Source organism: Cololabis saira, chromosome 3, assembly GCF_033807715.1.
Source record: "Cololabis saira isolate AMF1-May2022 chromosome 3, fColSai1.1, whole genome shotgun sequence".
NCBI classification, from domain to species: domain Eukaryota; kingdom Metazoa; phylum Chordata; class Actinopteri; order Beloniformes; family Belonidae; genus Cololabis; species Cololabis saira.
In genome coordinates this window covers 2386985-2410397 of record NC_084589.1, presented here as the reverse complement: position 1 = coordinate 2410397, position 23413 = coordinate 2386985, and the positions used below count along the sequence as shown (strand labels likewise).

At 43.7% G+C, this 23413-nt stretch overlaps 1 protein-coding gene across 1 annotated transcript in view; it reads left to right on the top strand.

Annotated features, from left to right (window-relative positions):
- Positions 1-23413, top strand: part of tsnare1 (T-SNARE Domain Containing 1) — a 190405-nt gene that overhangs the window by 2683 nt on the left and 164309 nt on the right. The window contains exons 2-3 of the mRNA XM_061714611.1: positions 5955-6033; positions 8137-8206. Of these exons, the coding sequence (XP_061570595.1) occupies positions 5955-6033; positions 8137-8206 (149 nt within the window). The remainder of the gene's footprint in view (positions 1-5954; positions 6034-8136; positions 8207-23413) is intronic.

Here is a 23413-nt window from a genome sequence, read left to right as displayed (position 1 = left end):
CCATGCTGAAACTTTAAAAAAAAAATGCCTTCCACCTTTTAGGAAAGATAAACTGATGTACAAATCATTTTGGCAATTTTCACGGAATAGACATATTGAAGAAATACCCACAAAGTGAATTAAAGAAAAGAAAAGCTGTCGTTCTGTGACTGGCTGATGGATACACACGTATACAACACATCAATCATCCAACTGGACTGTGGGCCGTCCGGTCCTGCAACCCAGTCTCACATGAAAACGTACCCTGCCTACGTTGGTCCAAAGTGCAAAAACGTAGAGGGGTTACAATATTAGCCCTTGAAATGTATAACTGTTACATTTTGAAATGTATAACTGTTACATTTTTCTGCCTATTCATTTTGCGTCCAAGTCACGTGACTTTTAAGATTCTGGCCGTGACAGCAACAAACATGGTGGACATTTTTAATTTTTGAGTGAAAGAAATCAATATTTTGAGTTAGTTTCTGCATAGAAATATATATATTTTACTTTCATAATATTCACTCAGTGAATTTACATAATCACTTGCTTGCTCGTGGTTGCAACGTTTTTTCAGATCTCGTCAGAATAATGTAAAACGGTAACGTTTTAAAAATGTGAAAAAGTAACATTTTGGTTGTTGGACGGTGCTGTGAAAAAAATCAATATTTTGATGCTTCCTCGTTGTTGGGAATTATTTCCAGATCTCGCCAGAATAATAATTTGAAATTGCAACATTTTGGTGCTGGGATACGTGGCCGTGATATATACACGGCCACGTACAGTATGCCGGCGGGGATTCCCCCCCCCAAACCAGATTTTGATAGCGGAGGAGTCGAGCCCACAGAAAGCAGTTTTATTTGAAAACCAACCGGATTTTCTTGCATTCCAAAAGTCTGATTTTCGGCCCGCCAAAATAAAAGATACAGCCAGACGAATGAATGAAAGGCAGAGTGGTCCGCTCTTGCGCCGCGGTAGCAATTACACAATGAATGGGATCGCCGGCGACGGTCTTCGCTTTACACTCTCTCTGTGAAAGGTTTTATAACCAGGGCTGCACATAAGTGGGCCGCCAGAGCGCATGCGCCGTCAAAATCCACAGTGCGCTGTCAATCTTTTGCGTACCAACAGCTGGGGCTCATATTATTGGTTGTGGCCAGACCAGAATACTAATATTAAAAAATCTATTGTGAGAGCTTTTCCCCAGAACTGCCACTCAAACCTTGGTACTGGCCAATCACAGCGCATCCTTACTCCCCCTCCATGCTCGTTGCGGCGGTGCGGGCAGGAAGAGAGGTAAGGATCAGCTTTACTGAACAAACCCCGACACGTCTCGTCAAAATGTCCAAGAAGCAAGCGCCATTAAGTAATTATTTTGGCGTTCCACCACCACCAACTACAAAGAGATGCCAAACTGAACCACTACCCGAATCAAACAGAAAACGTGTGTTCGCCGAGAAGTGGCTGCAAGATGTTACGCGGCGACGCGTATGGTACGTTCGTATGGCGTATCCTACCCCGTAAGCTCTGCGTTGGTGCAACGCGGAACCATAAATCAGCCAGTGTCCGTCACTGCGGTGCAGCAGTTTCCTGCACCAGCAAGACACTGCTCTCTGATTATGGCTCACAGTTTATGAAAACCCCAAATAAAAAATACATTAGAGAATATTTTATGAAATCAATAAACAATTCCATCATCAAAATTATAACAAATAAAGGTTCAACATATCTTGCTCTTACATATCTTGAAATAGATTAACTTTTACACCATATTCTAGTTGAATTATTGAAATAAATTAACTTTTACACCATATTCTAGTTGAATTATTGAAATAAGTTAATTTTTACACCATATTCTTCACCTGAAGCAATATTCTACACCTTGGCTGATGTGGACGTACAGAGCTGGGTGGCTGTCTGTACAGTCATGCAAGTTCAATGCTATTAAAGAACACGTTTTTTCATATAAAATAAACACATTTTTATGCAGTTTAGAAGTTTTGGGGCTTTTTTTTGGCTCCTGCGCTGCTGAAATCGGGGCGTCCTTTATTTCTATTTCTGAAAGTTGGCAACCCTAGGTGCAAAATATGCCGTGAGCATCCCAATCTGGCCGATAAAAACTGTAACTTTTATACTGACTCTACAGACTAACACGCACCATAATTTGTTAATTCATCTTTATAAGTGAATAAATATCGTTTTGCCTATAACTTATTCCTGCATCCCTCTTTTATCGATCCGGCGAGATGGGTCACCGCGTTTTTGGAGCCCCAAGTCACATATCCAGGGCTCCTCTGAGCACTAGACCAAAATAATTATGTGCAGCCCTGTTTATAACCATTGTTGTTTTTGGTACGGAGAAGAAAACTCCTTCCACGTTCATTTCTGACCAATGAGAGAACAGTTGGTTCATGGCATTTGTTAACAGCTTTGAACCGCTACAGACGGTTGCCTTGTTAACACAAACGCCACAAACTAAAAACCAAACATCTGTATTGATTTAGACCCTGAATCGGAACAAAACAAACAGGTCTGAAAGCAGCCTAAGTGACAAAGCGGCGATGGCGCAGTGGATAGTGCGCACAATGTGGAGGTGGCGGGTTTGAAACCGCAACACCTCGTCCAGATATCTGCCCTGGTGCAGACACTGGACTACAATCCCTCAACGTAAATGAAAAGTGGACAAAGTGTATGCTGGTTCTGAAAAAAATCCCATGAGGTCTTTGAGTCAAAAACCCTTTGTATGAACGTATCACAGTCTGGTCCCACAGTTCCACCTGCTGTGTGCACTCACGTTCTTACGTGGATGCTTTGTTGGTTTGGCTCAGTTAAGTTAATGATGTAGGGTGGAGCGGGGTCAGACCTCAGCTCCTACCACAAATACCAGCTGCTCTACTTCAGCTCTCACTCTACACTCCCCTGCTTGTTTTCATGATGTGCTGATATTTCACCCTCTGCTGTAATGTTGTACAACTTTCAAACATTTAACATGTCAGAAAAAAATGTCGTCATTTATTGTTAACCCTTGTACTGTCTTCGGGTCAAAATGACCTCATTCTCCTTCCTTCGTCCCTTCCGCTTTCCTTCCTTCCTTCCTTCCTTCCTTCCTTCCTTCCTTCCTTCCTTCCTTCCTTCCTTCCTTCCTTCCTTCCTTCCTTCCTTCCTTCCTTCCTTCCTTCCTTCCTTCTTTTCTCCCTTACTTCCTTCCTTCCTTCCTTCTTTGCTTCATTCTTTCCTCCCTTCCTTCTTTCCTCCCTTCCTTCCTTCTTCCTTCCTTCCTTCCTTCCTTCCTTCCTTCCTTCCTTCCTTCCTTCCTTCTTCCTTCTCTTCCTTCCTTCCTTCTTCCTTCTTCCCTTCCTCTTTTCTCCCTTCCTTCCTTCCATCCTTCTTTTCTCCCTTCCTTCCTGCCTTCCTTCCTTCTTTCTTTCCTTCTTTTCATTCTTCCTTCCTTCCTTCCTTCCTTCCTTCCTTCCTTCCTTCCTTCCTTCCTTCCTTCCTTCCTTCCTTCCTTCCTTCTTTCCTCCCTTCCTTCCTTCCTTCCTTCCTTCCTTCCTTCCTTCCTTCCTTCCTTCCTTCCTTCCTTCCTTCCTTCCTTCCTTCCTTCCTTCCTTCTTCCTTCCTCTTTTCTCCCTTCCTTCCTTCCATCCTTCTTTTCTCCCTTCCTTCCTGCCTTCCTTCCTTCTTTCTTTCCTTCTTTTCATTCTTCCTTCCTTCCTTCCTTCCTTCCTTCCTTCCTTCCTTCCTTCCTTCCTTCCTTCCTTCTTTCTTTCCTCCTGCTCTCTCCTTCCTTCTTCCTTCCTCTTTTCTCCCTTCCTTCCTTCCATCCTTCTTTTCTCCCTTCCTTCCTTCCTTCCTTCCTTCCTTCCTTCCTTCCTTCCTTCCTTCCTTCCTTCCTTCCTTCCTTCCTTCCTTCCTTCCTTCCTTCCTTCCTTCTTTCTTTCCTTCTTTTCATTCTTCTTCCTTCCTTCCTTCCTTCCTTCCTTCCTTCCTTCCTTCCTTCCTTCTTTCTTTCCTTCTTTTCTCCCTTCCTTCCTTCCTTCCTTCTTTCTTTCCTTCTTTTCATTCTTCCTTCCTTCCTTCCTTCTTTCTTTCCTTCTTTTCTCCCTTCCTTCCTTCCTTCCTTCCTTCTTTTCATTCTTCCTTCCTTCCTTCTTTCCTTCCTTCCTTCTTTCTTTCCTTCTTTTCATTCTTCCTTCCTTCCTTCCTTCCTTCCTTCCTTCCTTCCTTCCTTCCTTCCTTCCTTCCTTCCTTCCTTCCTTCCTTCCTTCCTTCCTTCCTTCTTTCTTTCCTTCTTTTCATTCTTCCTTCCTTCCTTCTTTCCTCCCTTCTTCTCCTCCTCCTTCCTTGACCCGTAGACAGCACCAGGGTTAAAATACCTGACTAAAGGTGGATGAGCTGGTTATTGTGGGTTCGTTTAGACTCTTATTGAAGTCAGCATGTTGCTGGGTTTTCAGGGCATGTCCTCCCCACCAATCATTTGGCAAAGAGATTCTTTCAAACCAGGAAACAAGCTGTGACCTCATCAGTTCTGAGGCAGATTCTCCAGCCGAGCTGCCACCCTGCTGCTCATTACCGTACCATTTCTCCATCCTGGTTATCTGGGCTGCAGATACGCTCCACATTAGAGACGGCTGTTCATGTCTGCTTCATGTCCGCTCCCTCCATTACTGCTCACCGTTATTACAATGTCAAACCTTTCTGTTTGCTCACTGTGAATGTCAGTCTTTAAGCTGAATGCCATTGTTGTTGGTAGGTTATGCAGTCCCTCCAAGCCCAGGTGGATATTTAAGATTTTATCAATGTAATGTATTTTATTAATGTATTTTTTATCCAAGGAGAATAACAGTCTGTCCCACGCCTATTCATGTTTCCCCTAAAGAAAAGAAAAAAAAACAAAAAAACAACCTGTCAGTCTTTATAAGTCTTGGTAAGTTTAACATACCTGACTATAGGGATGGGCGGTATGGACTAAAAAATGTATCACGATCATTTGTGACATTTATCCTGATAACGATAAAAATGATGATAAAAAAATACCAATTCAACTCCACCTTTTTAACTATAAATCTATCACCACATTCAGTCGAGCCCCCAAATCACTGCTCTAAAAGATACTAAATGCTACTAAACTACACCAATTACATTGAATTAATAAAAACCAATCAAATGAGTTACACCTGTACTGCAAAACTGGAATGACTCAGATCCTCCATGTTTGTTACACAAACACGTATCAACGGGAATTTATCCTTCTTTCTTTCTTTCTTTCTTTCTTTCTTTCTTTCTTTCTTTCTTTCTTTCTTTCTTTCTTTCTTTCTTTCTTTCTTTCTTTCTTTCTTTCTTTCTTTCTTTCTTTCTTTCTTTCTTTCTTTCTTTCTTTCTTTCTTTCTTCCTTCCTTCCTTCCTTCCTTCCTTCCTTCCCTCCTTCCTTCACGTACGTTGTGCGTGGATTTAACACAGAACCATAAATCAGCTTTACACAAAAACGTCATCAACAGGAATTTATTGTTTTTACCTCGAGATGATAAATTCTTACCGTGGGGAATTTTTTTGATGGTTTATTGTGAACGGTAAAATATCACCCATTCCTACTTACCACCTAGGTAAAGATTTTCTTTACAATCACAAGTATTCCCCTTCAGAGGCGGGATGACAGTCGGCTCTGCAAGAGCTCCTGAGAAACTACTTAAAAACAAAAAAACATGACAAGCATCTGAGGACTCCAAGCTCCTCACATACCCCTATGATAGGATGTGCTGGCTTCTGTAGGAAACAATTCCAATCCACAGCGAGCCTTTATCTTCTCTTTTTCCCACCTCGGTGATCCTGGCACCTCCAGGACACGTCAGATGTCTCAGGGCGGGCGTGGCTGGAGTCAGAGCTGATCTGCTGTGTTTCCTTGTGAAGCAGTAACTATCAGTGGGCTGTGATGTCAGCATCATGCTCCAGTTTCTCATGTCTTGTTTCCTCTGCAGCCACACAGGTCAGCCCCTCCGAGCTGCAGGACGTGTTCCAGGAAAACCTCGTCCAACATCTTCCAGATCAACGCCAACGGTAAATGCTTCCTCCTCACCTGAGTGGACGGAGTGTGTGTGGTCGTTATTGTGAGTAGTTCTGGGATGGACTGGTGATGGATGGATGGATGGATGGATGGATGGATGGATGGATGGATGATGGATGGATGGATGGATGATGGATGGATGGATGGATGGATGGATGGATGGATGGGCAGGCAGATGGGCAGATAATGGGATGGATGGATAGAGGACAAATGGACAGATGGATGGATGGATGGATGGATGGATGGATGGATGGATGGATGGATGGATGGATGGATGGATGGATGGATGGATGGATGGATGGATGGACGCCTCTCCCCTCCCGAGGGGGGAGGCTTCGGTCCCCAAGGGGCAGGCGTCGGTCGCCATGGGGGAGGCGTCGGTCCCCCGAGGCAGAGGGGGAGGCGGAGGCCCCACGAGGGGGAGGCGTCGTCCCCGAGGGGGAGGCGTCGGTCCCCAAGGGGAGGCGTCGGTCCCCGAGGGGCAGGCGTCGGTCCCCGAGGGGCAGGCGTCGGTCGCCGAGGGGCAGGCGTCGGTCCCCAAGGGGCAGGCGTCTGCCGCCGAGGGGGAGGCGTCGGTCCCCGAGGGGCAGGCGTCTGTCGCCGAGGGGGAGGCGTCGGTCCCCGAGGGGCAGGCGTCGGTCGCCGAGGGGGGAGGCGTCGGTCCCCGAGGGGCAGGCGTCCGGTCCCCGAGGGGCAGGCGTCGGTCCCCGAGGGGCAGGCGTCGGTCGCCGAGGGGGAGGCGTCGGTCCCCGAGGGGCAGGCGTCGGTCCCCGAGGGGCAGGCGTCGGTCCCCGAGGGGGCAGGCGTCGGTCCCCGAGGGGCAGGCGTCGGTCGCCGAGGGGGAGGCGTCGGTCCCCGAGGGGCAGGCGTCGGTCCCCGAGGGGGAGGCTTCGGTCGCCGAGGGGGAGGCGTCGGTCCCCGAGGGGCAGGCGTCGGTCCCCGAGGGGCAGGCGTCGGTCGCCAAGGGGGAGGCGTCGGTCCCCGAGGGGCAGGCGTCGGTCCCCGAGGGGGAGGCTTCGGTCCGCCGAGGGGGGAGGGCGTCGGTCCCCGAGGGGCAGGCGTCGGTCCCCGAGGGGCAGGCGTCGGTCCCCGAGGCGGAGGCTTCGGGTCGCCGAGGGGGAGGCGTCGGTCCCCCGAGGCGGAGGGCGTCGGTCCCCCGAGGGGAGGCGTCGGTCGCCGAGGGGGAGGCGTCGGCCCTCGAGGCGGAGGCGTTGGTCCCCCGAGGGGGAGGCGTCGGTCGCCGAGGGGGGAGGCGTCGGTCGCCGAGGGGGAGGCGTCCGGTCCCCGAGGGGCAGGCGTCGGTCGCCGAGGGGGAGGCGTCGGTCCCCGAGGGGGAGGCGTCGGTCCCCGAGGGGGAGGCGTCGGTCCCCGAGGGGGAGGCGTCAGTCGCCGAGGGGGAGGCGTCGGTCCCCGAGGGGCAGGCGTTGGCCGCCGAGTGGGAGGCGTCGGCCCCCGAGGGGGAGGCGTCGGTCGACTTGAGAAAAGTTGAAATGTCGAGAAAAAAGTCGAAATGTCAAGATTAATGTTGAAGTACAATCTTTATACAAAAGTCGAAAATGTCGAGAAAAAGTCGAAATGTAGAGAAAACAAGTGAAATGTTGAGAAAAAAAACGAAAAAGTCCAAATGTCGAGAAAAAAGTTGAAATGTCGAGAAAAAAGTCAAAACTCGAGAAAAAAGTCAAGTACTAAAAAAGGAAAAAGGAAGAAAAAAAGAGGAAAAAGGAAAAAAAAAGGTCAAATATTTCTGAAAAAGCTCCAGGAGCCACTAGGGCGGCGCTAAAGAGCTGCATGTGGCTCTAGAGCCGCAGGTTGCCGACCCCTGGGCTAGATGTTATAAGAGTCAGACTTTGGATCATATTTATGAGGTATCATGAGATCATGACTATCTTGATTTAAGGATTCGCATCCTCTCCATCGCTTGGTTATCAGATTGAGAGACCGTTTGGTTTTAAAATTGGAATTTGACTGTGCTTTGGATGCAGTTGGAGACATTTCAGAATACTTTTTGAATGAAGGCAGGTGGGACAGCAGGATGAAGTGAAGCTCTCCTCAGACCAGGACAAAACTGATGTTTGTATCGTCTTTTGTCACCCCAGTTGTCACCCTGGAGAAAAGCCTTCAGTCTTTGGGCACGTCCAGAGATACAGCAGAGCTGCGGCAGAGTCTGTGAGTATTCATTCTCTTTCAGTCTCATCAGGCTCTCTACATTGATTGTTCTTTTTTAGTGGAGCTGCCTGAAATAACCAGATTCCCGGTGATGACAAAGTGTCCAATCTGAGATGATTACGTCTGCATGAAGTGTTTTACATCCGCCTGTTATTGCAGGCGTGTCATCAATTCTTTCAAACTATTTTATGATGGCTTGGAAACTCTTATGCTTGGGTACTTTTATTTCAGCAACGTATTTTCCTTCTGTACTACCGGTGTTAGCGGCAGATTCCTCACACACTCCCCCAAACTACATCCCTGTTATTCAGCAGTTAGAGTTCTGAATGGACAGGAGTCAGTGTGAAATCTCAATCATTTAATCAATAATAAATATGCTGCTTCTTTTAACCCTTGTACTGTCTTCGGTCAAAATGACCTAATCTCCTGTTCCTTCTTTCCTCCTGCTCTCTCCTTCCTTCTCACTTACTTCCTTCTTTACCCTCTTTACTCCCTTCCTTCTCAACTCCCTTCCTTCTTTCTTTCCTCCCTTCCTTCCTTCTCCCTTCCTTCTTTCCTCCTGGTCTCTCCTCTTTACTCCCTTCCTTCCTTCCTTCCTTCCTTCCTTCCTGCTTCCTTCCTTCCTTCCTTCCTTCCTTCCTTCCTTCCTTCCTTCCTTCCTTCCTTCCTTCCTTCCTTCCTTCCTTCCTTCCTTCCTTCCTTCCTTCCTTCCTTCCTGTTTTTTGTGTTTACATGGTAATCTTTACTCATTTTAAATCAGATTTATTTTTAATTCTGAATTAAAGAGGAATAAAACTTCCCATGTAAATGCACAGTGTGATCTGTTGGAGATGAAGCTCTTCGTGTACGACATTTGTTTCTAGGTTAGATCTGCATGCTACTGTACTGTTCAGTTTACGTCTTTGTCTACAATTTTTCATTTGTTTACCATATTTATTTAAAGCCTTTCTCTACATAATTCTGTGATAAAACTAGTGAAATATACTTGGTTGTACCTCGGGCATGATTTTTGCTATAATTTCTCTCTTCATGTACAATTAAGTTGTGCAAAGGTTTGAAATCAGAAACTCGACACGGACAAACGAAACAGTTTGACGGCCTTTACCTTCGTTGGGGTGATGGGTTAGAAGAATTTAAAGGCTTGTAATCCCTGCACTCCTTGGGTGTGTACATGTCATATGTAACTCCGATAGGGGCGGGGGGGCAGTGCTGGAGTCTTTGGGATCTCATACAGATCTGAACCTTTTAAAAAGTCCCGTCTCATTCAAATAACCCACTCTGGCCTTCCGCCCACCTTCATTCCATATTTATATTTTGGTGTCTTTCTCTGGATTTCTTTTAGATTGATTATCCACTTCTGTAGCTACCAACATGGCCGCCACGCCCAACAATGCAGCATTCCCAAGCTTGGTACCCTGCACATTTAAACGGCTCACTGAATCTTTACAGACCCCAAACCCAGGACCAGGAAGATGCTAGGTCCATTTAGATTTTGTTGTCAGGTTAAAACATTCAAACCCAGCCTCTCAAGCAAAGAAGATTAGGATTTTTTTCATAATACATTCTATGTAACATTCTATCTAACTTGTAGAAATGTATCTTTTATCGTGCATTTTTAAGATGAGAGGATTTTGTCTGGTTCAACGAATTCAATATTTCCATTAAAAAAGGCCCACATAGAACATCCACATACAGCCATTCAGATATATACATATTAGGGGTGTCACGGTACACACAAGTCACGGTTCGGTACGTACCTCGGTTTAGGGGTCACGGTTCGGTACGGGTTCGGTACAACGGGAAAAAAAATACAAAAAGTCCCAAATGTATAAGACGAGTTTTTTCTTCCTTTATTTTGATCATAGCATTTGAAAGTTAAAATTTGTTCAATTGGCTACAAAACTAAAAAGCATCTCTTATTAAAGTGTAAAATAAATAGAATAAAACATTTAACTTGTGCATTAGTGTTTTTAATTTTACCACGGACTGGTTTATGTGAGCGCGGGATGGGACATTGTAACGAGGCTCGAGCACTTTTAATAAATACTTGAACCCGGGCTCCTCTACTGCCAGTGTTGGGCAAGTTACATTCAAAATATAATACATTATATATTACTAGTTACTGTCATTTGAAAGTAATTAGTTACATTACAATATTACTATATCTGAATTGTAATGCGTTACACTACTTGTGTATTACTTTTGAGTTACTTTCAACAAAATAGCAAAAAAAGATAAATCTTGTTCCACTGGCAGATTTTTCTACTTATTTCAAGTGAAAATGTACTTGAAACAGGTGAAAATTGTCAAATAAGTTATTTTTCTGGTGTTATTTTTCTGGTGATGACTCTAAATGTTGAAATAGCAGTAAAACCACATTCATTGATGAAATGACATAAGGGATGGAAAGGAGGGATGGCAGTTTTACAGGGGGGATGATTTGGACCGTTTTTATTTCAGGGGGGATGATTTGGACCGTTTTTATTTCAGGGGGGATGATTTGGACCGTTTTTATTTCAGGGGGGATGATTTGGACCGTTTTTATTTTAGGGGGATGATTTGGACCGTTTTTATTTCAGGGGGGGATGATTTGGACCGTTTTTATTTTAGGGGGATGATTTGGACCGTTTTTATTTCAGGGGGGATGATTTGGACCGTTTTTATTTTAGGGGGGATGATTTGGACCGTTTTTATTTTAGGGGGGATGATTTGGACCGTTTTTATTTTAGGGGGATGATTTGGACCGTTTTTATTTCAGGGGGGATGATTTGGACCGTTTTTATTTTAGGGGGGATGATTTGGACCGTTTTTATTTCAGGGGGGATGATTTGGACCGTTTTTATTTTAGGGGGGATGATTTGGACCGTTTTTATTTTAGGGGGATGATTTGGACTGTTTTTATTTTAGGGGGATGATTTGGACCGTTTTTATTTCAGGGGGGATGATTTGGACCGTTTTTATTTTAGGGGGGATGATTTGGACCGTTTTTATTTTAGGGGGATGATTTGGACCGTTTTTATTTTAGGGGGATGATTTGGACCGTTTTTATTTCAGGGGGGATGATTTGGACCGTTTTTATTTCAGGGGGGATGATTTGGACCGTTTTTATTTCAGGGGGGGGGGGGGGGGGGGTGATTTGGACCGTTTTAATTTCGGGGGGGTGCCATCACATCACCCCTCATCCCCCCTCAACTCGAATACTGCTCACACGGAAATCAGAACTTCTTCATAAATAACTCCCAGAGAGAAAAAAAACACCAGCAAGCTAACAAACAAACCAATAAAGCTCTCAGAGTTAACAAAACGAACCAGAAATCAACAACTCGCAGCTGTTTTAACCTCTCCTCCTGATGGGCTGCAGGTGTGGTTTAAGGCTGATTTATGGTTCCGCGTTACACCAACGCAGGCCATACGCCGTGGGTTACGCGAACTACTGCGTACGCTACGGCGAAAGCTCTGCGTCGATTTAACGCGGAACCATAAATCCGCTCTCACAGCGCGACTGACTGTGAGCCCGGCTCGTGCAGCTCCTCGCCGACTCCGCGCTCATATATATTTAATAAATGTATAAAGCCCATATATTCATAAAGCCTCACTTGGCCAAGCCCTAACGCTGAGACCATGGTAGATTTAAGTTACACGCGGACACGCCGCACTGTTGACTTTTCCCTGCCGGCTCTGCTCACTGGCTAAACAGTCCCCACACACACAGTGTCCAGCGGCGCTACGTTCCGCCGCGCCGCGTTCCCAACGCTTTTTTCTGTTGTCGGGATGTCCCGCGGACGCGGTGTTGGTGAATTCTTTAAAAAACAACAGCTAAACGGGTTAAAATGCGTTGTAACGCGCGTTACTTAGATTGTAACGAGTAAAATATTACCGAAAATTTATTAGTAATGCGTTATATTACTGCGTTACAGCAAATAGTAATACATTACTGTAATTGCGTTACTTTTGTAACGCGTTACCCCCAACACTGTCTACTGCTGCATATGGGCAGAGCCGTCTGGGGGCGGAGCATTCTCCACGGGCCTTATGATAGTCATTTTAACGTTCAACAACATCATCCTACCCATCAAACTACATTTATTCTCACTTTTATTGAGTCAAGCAGCCTATAGGCCTATGCTGCAGAAAGCAGAGTAAAGTCACAAACTTGTTCAGAAGAACACACACACACACACACACACACACACACACACACACACACACACACACACACACACACACACACACACACACACACACACACACACACACACACACACACACACACACACACAGGCCTGACAGCTGTCAATCACATGGCGCTGAAAACTCAGGTAGTCACGGACTGACTCAGTTCCATCTTTGATACAATTTAAATACAAAAAAAAAAAAACTGGTCTAAATTACACAATCTATTTAGATAGATATAGACACAGCGGTCTATAACATCATTTCTGAGCTCTAGAACAGAGAATAGACTCGGCGGTCTAGTTGACACAAAGCTCATTAAAATAGGCAGCTGGTCAAGAAACTGATAAATAAATCAATTATGAAGGTTACACTCACTCACCAACGGTAGTTGACTCTTCCATAACCCAAAATAATCCAGGTAACGTGGAAAACGGGGTAACATTCAAAACTTTGTACAAATTTAGTCCTCTTTTAAACTTTAGCGCTAATCTCCTTCACTGTGACTGTTAAGGCTGATTTATGGTACCGCGTTACACCAACGCAGCGCCTACGGCGAAGGTTGCGCGTCGCCGCATAACCTCGCCGTAGACTGCGCCGTACCCTACGGCGTATGCTCTGCGTCGATTTAACGCAGAACCATAAATCAGGCTTTACAGCCAATCCGCGTTGGCACACGGCCCTGATGCGTTCAGGACAGTTGTAAATTAAGAATTAGAACATTTTATCGTTATTATAGCCTACAATTTATGATGATATATGAATTGCACATATATTTATTGATATGCACAGACTAGCACACATTTAGGTCTGTAATGGAACGTGACTGTTGATATTTATAAGGGGGAAAAAAAACGATGATTGATTTATTTATTTTTTTTAACTCAGTCAGACGTATTCGCCGTATGACTGCGTGTACCGAACCGTAACGCCCGTACCGTGACGGGACGGGACGAATACAAATACCGTTACACCCCTAATACATATACACACATACACACACATACACACATATACACACACACACACACACACACACACACACGTATACACACACATACACACACAAACACACAGACATACACAGCCACACAAACATATACATACACATACACACACATACACACATACACACACACATACACATACACACACATACACACATACACACACACACACACACACATACACACACACACATACACATCCACACAAACACACACACACACACACACACACACACACACACACACACACACAGACATGTACATACACACGCACACATACACACACATACACACACGCATGATCACACACACACACACACACGCACACACACATAGACATACACATTGGCTTGTTCACCTGCATGCTTGCTCTGTAGTTTTTGGGTTTAGTTAGCGGTAGCTTAGCTTAGACTGTGATCAGATCTCGAGATTTGGGTTGATTGCTGCTCGTGTTTTGGTCGGCTCTGTGTCGGTTTTGTCGGTTTTGTGTTTCGTTTGTGTTTTTTGTTGCAGATTTCCAGTGCTTGACGTGTGTTTCCGTGTGTTCCTGCTTCCTGGATTGGCAGTGGATGTCACCCCCCCCCCCCCTCCAAAAAAAAACAAAAAAAAACCCAACTCACTGGGTTTGTATGTGTATATATATGTATGTGTATGCGTATGTATGCGTATATATATTAAATATAGTAATAATGCACATATATATGCCCTAGGTTTTAACCAGTATGGTATCAACCATTAATACGTGTGCAGACAAGGTAAAAAACAAACAAAAAAAAAAAAACATTTCCGTTAAAAAAAGGCCCACACAGAACATCACTGTTTGGACATTAAGGAGTTTTCACACCTTAAATACTTGAAGCTTGAAATTCCACATAAACCCTGAGCGTCCAGCAGCTGCCGATGCAGCAGTAGCAGCTGACACATTAGAGGTTTACCAGCCCGGTCACCTCCACGCTAAATGGTTTATCATCACTCAAAATAACAAACACTTCAAAATCATCTCTTCATTTTGTTAAGACAGTAACGTTGATGATTTTAAGCATTTTGTATGTGTTCTATGTTCTGTTTCCACGGATAACATGCTGGTTCTCAACCAAAAACCTACACCAACAATTGAAGGAAAGCAGCTAAATATATATAGCTGATAAATCCACTTTCCATGCATGAATATGCAAACACAGTCTAAGAAAGCAGTGCACTTGAGCTTTGTGAAATAAAATCAAGTCTTATTTTAGCCTGTGGTTATAAATGTCCTGAACCCTCTGCATGCCTTTGTTCAGGGAGAAAAATCTCAACTGTGAGGGTTAATAGAGTTTGACCCGCCACTGTAATCGTGAAAATGCACGAGGCAACAAGTTTAAGTGGATTAATGGCTGGCACCGTCTCAGTGTCATTGTCTTTTTAGCCCACTGATCCCACTGGTCTCTGTTGTATCTCGGGTCTTATAGGGGTTTTATTAGGGATGGGAATTGATAAGATTTCTCCAATTCCGATTCTATTTTCGATTCTGTTTAACGATTCGATTCTTTATCGATTCTCTTATCGATTCTCATTTGGTAAAAAGGAGAACAAACAGCTCGATTAGCATCAACTTTGTTTTATTTCTTTGAACAAAAAAATACAAGTGAGGTCTTAAGACGCCCCCAGCCTTGGCCAGGGGGTCCCCCCAAAAAATAAATATAAAATAATAATAATAAAATAAATATTCTTCTCTAATAGAAATTAAAATTCTCCTTTTTAAAAGGATATCTGAGCTGAGCACTCAAAAATAAAACCACGTCAGCCAGTGATAAATACAGTCAACTCAAGTCCAATGGAACTGTGCAATTCTGCAACCATCAACTATGAAGAATTAACCATTTTTTTGCAGAAAAATAAGCATATCTGCTATTTCAGGAAGGATACGCAATCTTTCTGGACTTGTGTGTCTCCAGCTGTGGAGAACAAGTCGCCCTGTTGTCATTCTTTTTGGTAAAATGTAACCAAACCTTTGAGCGTTTATGCCGCTTTGTCGCCGTGTTTTCCTGCTGCACGTTGCTTAACTACGCAACGTGCGTGGTGACGTCATTCGCGCCCACTGGAATTGATAAGGGAATCGTTTGCCTTTTTTGCAAAGGATTCCAAGGAATTGAAACACTGGGAACCGGTTCTCAACAAGAACCGGTTCTCAACAAGAACCGGTTCTGGATTCCCATCCCTAGGTCTTATACGGTAGGACAAGAGCCTCCCTTCCAAAGATGTTGATCCAGATAGTGATCTCTCTTGTATTCCAGTATTGTCTGTATTGTAGTCCAGTATTTTTTTTAAAACATATGTTTATTGCACATTTTGATATTTTACAAGCAATGAACAACACAGAACATGAAGGCACAACAACAATAATAATAGCATTAATATATAATATATAGAAAAATATATTAAAAAAAAAACTAGAATGTCAGAAGATACCAGTTCCACTACCTGTGCATACACACTTAACAATATATATAAATCGGAAAAATATGAAAAGATAAATCAGTCATCAGTCTTCAGTTCGACTCATCATTCCAACCATCTGCTTCAATATCCTTTTTCTCAAGGAAATTACAAAAAACCTTCCAGATTTTCCAAAATATGTGGAGCTTGTTCTTTGAGGTGTAGCTTATCTTTTCTAAAGCAAAGTAAAAGGACATCCCTGTCAACCAGTGTGAAGTGTTACAAGGTTTCTCTTTTTTCCATGAGCAGGCTATACATTTTTTGGCTTCCAAAAAACAAATATTGAGTAAGTATTTATCATTTTTTGAGGACACAAAATCATCTGGGTAAATATTCAGTAAACATAACTTGGGTTTTAGAGGTATTTCTTTATTAATGATTTAACTAGCCAGGTCCAACACTTTCTTCAGAGTATCAGAGGGCATTCCCACATGCAGTGGAATAAAGATTCCTTTTGTTCTTTACATTTAATGCAAGTATCTGGGATATTTGGGTTAAAAAGATGTAGCTTACTTGGTGTTTTGGGAGAAATCTCAATTAGGTTCTAGGTGTGGTCGGCTGTACCAAAATGAATCACACACACACACCTCGCTTTTGCTATAAGATATGAATACATTTATTAGCAAAAAGCAAGCATTTACATAGAAGACATCCTCAAAACTACCAGTTTGCTAGGATAATTTGCCAAGTTATCCCCCGCAAATAGCAGAGCACACAAAATTACTCATTTGCTAGGATAACGGGTCAAGTTATCCCCCGCAAATGGCAGAGCACACAAAATTACTTGTTGGCTAGGATAAAGTGTCAAGTTATCCCCCGCAAATGGCAGAGCAATATTCCTCACACACAACTACAAAGGGTTTTAAGGCCTATCTTACCTCGACACAGGACTGGAGAGCCGGGGACAGTCCGGATACAGAGTAAGCCAAGGAAAAAACCGCGCCGGGCGTCCTGCACTGACCCACGGCAGACTCTAAATCCAAACTTCCGGCTACCACGTCTTTATACCTTTCCCTCAGCACCTTGCGGAGGGCGGGGGGGAAGGCCTATTCGCCCCCCCGTCCGCAAACTCTCAAAATAAGTTTCGGCTCACACGGGACCAAAATCCCGTGCGAACCAGGCTCTTTCTCACAGAAAAACAGGCATTTGCTATGATAAACAGCAGGTGCGTGGCTGACTAAAAACTAAAGCTGTGTTTCTAAGGCATTTCTAAATCTAAGGCATTTTTAGGACACAAAATGTATTTTTTCTCCCTTCACTTGGAGTGATATACTGTCTGCTTATCCATTTGTATTGCAATCATTTTGAGTTTGTATTCTGTAGTCCAGTCTTGTCTGGTTGGCGTTATACTCTGCTCTCTGTTGTACCTGGGTTCTTGTCTGGTGTGGTAGATCTTATATGGGGTCTAATCTGGTGTGGTAGATCTTATATGGGGTCTAATCTGGTGTGGTAGAACTAGGGCCACATGTACAAAGAGTGCGGCGCACACAAAATGTTGCGTACGCCGCTTTCTACGCTCCCGGTCAGATGTTAAGTTGCGGTCCATAACAAGATGTGCAATATCTATGCAATATCTGTCTGTCTACCTCACACACATTCTACCTGTATTTACTGTTTATATTTTGTAATTATGTATAATTTTTACTTTTGACTTTTTTTACCCCTCCCCTGCATGTGTGTGTTAAGTTACTGCTGCTAAACAAGTGAGTTTCCCCATTGAGGGAGAAATAAAGGATTATCTTATCTTATCTTATTTAACACAAGACAAGGCTGATAGTAATAATAGTAATATTTGAGTAATTAAATATTCATCCTCTGTGTCTTTTTATCAGTATTATAGAGACAAATTTCCTCACATTGTGTCATTGCTAACGCCTGCTATGAATAGATCATTTTTATTTATTGTTTTGACATGAGAAAGTAGCATCAAAGGAGCAGGTACTAACGTTTTCCACATGACTTTACCTACAGTAAGTCAGCGTGATCTTCTCTTCTCCTATTAAACCGAACCAACCAAGAGGACAATAATATGAGAAGGATCTCCTGCTAACATTCCTACACAAAAATCAGCTCCTCTTGAGAATTGGTGTTTGTGTTCACAATAAAAAAACAACAAAAGACGGCATGAATCCTGGGGTCGTCAGAGAAAATGATGGACTTCTCTTCACCTGTATTCTCAAGTTTCAGTTAGTGATCACCGTGATGAGAAACACATATGCTCCCAGCGCGGGACACGAGCACGTGCACGTGCAGAGAACAGCAGGGACCAGCCTCTGTGTTCGGACTCTCGACCTCGTCCTCCTCCACTCTTACACAACCAGCAGCATCACTCCCTCCCAAACCCACGTTCCAGCTCAGCCCTCTCCGGAGAGCCGGGCCTGAGCAACAGTAGGTGTATGTTCAGCTGGAGATGCACACTTACCCTGGATTCACGCTGAAGCGTCATGGGCATCATAGGCGTCCGGCTGTAGGGATGGGAATCGAAAACCCATTCTTGTTGAAAACCGGTGTTCTGCCAATTTCTGCTGCTTTGCCAAAAAATGCTCCCTAATGCTTTTCTACCTTTGTAGAGCTACAATTTTACTGTGTTTTACTCCCTAAACCACTTCCTTTTACCCCAAATTGGTCCTTGTCGCTTACCAGGCCGTCATTGTAAATAAGAATGTTCTTAATGACCTGCTTGGTTAAATAAAGGCCAATGACTGAATGAATATCAATTTTCAATGCACATGGCTCCACCACCAAGAGTTCAATAACAATACCAGTCTTTTTATTTGATCAATTTTCTGAATTGTCCCTCTCATTTAAACAATTACCCCGATTTTGTTTGAGTACACTCCATGTTTGTATGAGATTGTTTCTTTAGCTTACAAGATGTCATTGGTTCCACTCCTTTCTTGATGATGTGAAATCTGCTTGAAATCAGAATCCACACACTTGAGAATTGCTTGACCTTTAGTTGCTGCTTATATCAGTCCATTTTACTGTAATTATGCTGTAATTTCTTCAGCTTCATTTCATACTAACCAATGGCAGTTGGATGCATGCAGACATGACCACAAGTGAGATGAAACTACGATGAATTACAGCATAATCAAGAAACTGATGAATGTAAGTGGTTACTAAATATTAATAACTATAATTACCCATGTCAAGTGATTTTCAAGTGATTTTCATATTGATTTCACATAGTCAAGAAATGGAATGGAACCAATGCAGTCTTTAAAGTAAAAAAAAAAAACAATTGACAAAACACAAGTATGGAGTGTACGAAAAACAGCAGAGCTGGGTAGAGTATCCAAAAATTGTACTCAAGTAAAAGTACTGTTACTTCAGAATAATATGACTCAAGTAGAAGTAAAAATTAGTCATTGAAATAATTACTTGAGTAAAAGTAAAAAAGTACTTGGTGAAAAAACTACTCAAGTACTGAGTAACTGTTGAGTAACGTCTGATTTATTTTTTTAACACAACCATTCAAACAGAGAAAAGTACAAAATAATCATCTTCAGGCAAATTAAATTAATAAAATAAATTAAAATTAATAAAAAATAGCTTAAAGGAGCTTGAGGCCGGATTGAGGCAGAATTTATGAAAAAAATTCGTATACATTTTAAGTTTTCCAGTAATAATGTCAGATGAAGCGTTCCAAACCCAAAAGAATGAGCCCTCTACCGTATCTCTCCTTTGCCTTGAACAGGCTGTGTGCTGCAAAATGTGCTGCAATTCGGTCCCGAATTTCCCGCTCTGTCCTGCGGATGTGACGTCACATGACGCTGCATGTGCGTTCTCCCCGTTCTCCCGTGCCGGCTTCACTGTTGGCTGCAGTACCCCCAACGGCCGTCGTGGTGAAGGGTGGCGCTAGAGAGTCTCATTTCTTAAAAGGAGCCTCAAGCTCCTTTAAATTCAAATAATCTTAAAGTAAATTCAAGTACTTTAATAAATAATAAAATAAATAAAATAATAACGGAGTAAATAAATAAATTAAGCACAACATTTCAAGCCTTTGTACTTTTCTTTTTTAACCAGCAGAACTAGAACAAACATGAACTCATAGAAACTCTGTGTGTGTTTGAGTCTGTGTAAATGTGACAAAACATGCAAAAACAAACATTTTTCCCAAAGAATCACCCAGTGATGTCATGAGATTGACACGTACGTGGATAAAATTGATAAAAGAAAAGTAACAGCTCAACGTAGCCTAATGTAGCGGAGTAAGAGGAACAGTTTCTTCTTCACAAATCTACTCAAGTAAAAGTAAAAAGTATAGTGATTCAAAACTACTCCTAAAAGTACAACATTTCCCAAAACTTACTCAAGTAAATGTAACGGAGTAAACCTTGTTGAGGATATTTTTATATATTTATGTGAATATTTTATAATCATTTAACACCTAAGTAAAACATTTAACTAAGACAAATATTGAGAGTGGAGAGAGAGAGAGAGAGAGAGAGAGAGAGAGAGAGAGAGAGAGAGAGAGAGAGAGAGAGAGAGAGAGAGAGAGAGAGAGAGAGAGAGAGAGAGAGAGAGAGAGAGTGGGAAAAAACACTGGCCTGAGGCACACGGGTAAGGGAGGGGGAGTCCGCTACACCTGCAGCCCGTGACTGGCCTTGAGTGACTGGCAAAGGTGAAGAGGCAAACTGGGAAGCTGTAACATCATGACATCATGAGAAATTTCTGGCGAATGTATCAAATCGGTGCCTAGAAAGTACAGAAAATGTTGTATCTTATCTCAGACTAGGGTATATAAGCCGTGGTCCGGAGATAAGTTTTCAGAGTTTTCCTTGGACCGCGGAACATGCGAGGCTCTCCTGTGGACGTCTTGTACTTTTTTGCAATAAAGGACCTCCACAGTATTTTTTGGACGAATGCCAGCCGAAACTTTGACTCCTGTGTTTTCTTCAAGTCCACGGATGAAGGAAAAAGACGATTTGGAATAATGGGAAACTTAGAATTATTATGGAGATCCAAAAAGGATTTTCTCTACAACCTCTGGATAACAGCCAAGGGTAATGTAAAGAAGCAGGACAATGCAGGGAATTGTCTAAAAGTCTACTATGTGACATTTTGGAGTAGTTGTGTACATTTGTTCAGATCCTGGGGAATGTGAAAAACATTTGAAACAGTAACTAATGATGAGGAATCAGGAACAATTGAAAACATGTAAATATGGTTTTAACTACCTAATCTTAGAAGGGAATGTGACGCTTCAAGGTGACAAATGGCCTTTGCTCAACAGTGTATGCTGCAAGAGGGTAGGAGTCTGTTAATTCCTGTTTCTCTAAGGACTGTCACTTGTCTTGTGGATACTAATTCAAAATCTCTAAGGTGCTCATTGTAGCAGGAATGTACAGTAGACACTTGGCAGCAAATACAGGCTGGCTGGGCACAATGAGGATCAGACTTAGTTCAACAAATTCTGGAAGTCCTCCAGTGGATCCGTAGGGCAAGATCATTCCCCCTGAGTAACTAGTGCCATAGCAGGCCCCTGTATTGGCCACATGAATACATTTCTCTCCAGGAAACGTTCTTTGCACTGCTTCTTGTATGTTTTCCTTGAGGACTTCCACAGGCACTGTGGACAGATTTGAGACAATGAGGGCAGGTTTGAGTAGGTCTTTGCCATGCAGATGGTAAGCCAGCATGATTAACTCATGATTAACAGCAAGAGAGAGTCAAATGTTGCGAAAACTTCTGTTAACGACTACCTTAAAAAAGCTGTTTTGCTTCAAAGCGCATCGTCCACAGAGCTACAAGCGGGCCAAAAGCCTTGATTAGTTGTGGATAATGCTCCGGGAAATGGTGCTTTGGGAGAACTTTAGCCTCTGGGAACACCTGTAGGTATCTATGCCTGTGTTCTGATATCTTGGTGTCAAGGTATCTAATTGTGTCATCTGTGTGAAATGGAGAAACCACGAGTTCAACAATGTCTTTAAAATCTATTATAAGATGCCAAGCTGGTTCATTCTCGGGGACTTTGAAACCAAAGATAAGTTCCAATTTTCATGAGCGTTTCCACCTACTGTATTTTCAATCAATCAATCAATTCAGTTTATTTGGGAAGGGACAGTGTACATTCATATACATTTAGAATTAAAAATGCAAATGCACCCAATTTTAGCTACAGAGCTAGTTTTCATTGGCAGTCCCCCAGCGGTTTTGACGACCATACGGCGCGCCGTGTGGAAAGGCACACCCTCAGTTTTGTGTCATTTCTGTATTTAAAACACACATGGCGCACCGACCGAAAAGGCGCCGTCTATACACACACAAGCGCCACACAACACACACACACACACAAAAAAAAGCATACAAGTGTGCATATTTAAAAATAGAGCGGGAGCAAAACTTAATTTGATTGAACTTTATATAAGTTATTACATTAATCAAACCCATCAAAGTCTTCATCCTCCGTTTCTGCATTAAGGTGCGTTAAATCAAATATACAACAGTTGTCAGGACTTGTCGGGCTTCATCCGAGCCAGATCGCGCTGAGACCGGGAGAACTGATCAGCCGAGACCGGGAGAACTGAACAATGAGACCGGGAGAACTGATCAATGAGACCGGGAGAACTGATCAGCTGAGACCTGGAGAACTGATCAGCTCTGCGACGGGCACGAGCCAGGCGCGCAGCTCTCCTGGAAATGATGCCGGCTTTTGCGAAAGCTCGAACAACAGTCCAGCCCAGCAGACACGTCAGCCCACGCATCTTCAATCTTTCAACAGTAAACGACGGAGTCCACCGACCAAGTGGCAGCCGACGCGTCCCAGCCCGCGGGGTCAGCGTCCCTTGGTGAACAAAGGGTAGTTATGCTCAGCAGAGGATCCTGATAAAGAGTGTCTCTCTCTGGTCGGTCCAAAGGCGTTCAGTTATACCCGCCACAGCCCCGTCTTGCGCTTTTGCACTAGGGGCTGAGACGGGTAGAGCCGCTCCAAGCAGATACTATTTCTGTAACCATTCTGCCGAGGTTCTATCCGGGCTGAGCCGGGACTATTTCTGACTTCACCACCCTCCGTGCCACTGATTGGTCGGGGGGCGGGGCCGTCAGACGTTTGAATCAGGAAGCGGGAGTCAGCGCGAGAGCGACTTGCGGCTCGCGGCGATTTTATTATAAAGCGCAAAATGTCTGTTTGGTGATCCAACTCTGAGGTGCAGATGTTCATAAACCTGGTGGCTGAGGAGAGAATTAAAAAAGCGATGTAGACGGGCTGTTTTACTCTGAGCCGCTCGCGGCTCCAGCTGATTTCTCATCTGCGCCGACATGAACAAAGTGGTTGCGCAATCGAGTACTGTACGTCACAGCAGCTTCACCCCAACCCCCCCCACTTCTCCCCTGGCTGTGGAAAAACAAACGAGGACAAAACGGGTAGAGGCGTGACGAGCCGAGTCGGGCCGAGTAAGTCCTAGTGCAAAAGGGCCATGAAGGGCCGTCAATGCAAATCCTTCTTGGTCTTTGAGTCAACATGGGGGTTTGGTTTTTCCAAACCAAACTGGTCTCAGAGTTAGGCCTCAGAGTTGACTTAAAGGGGACATATTATGGCATTTAATGT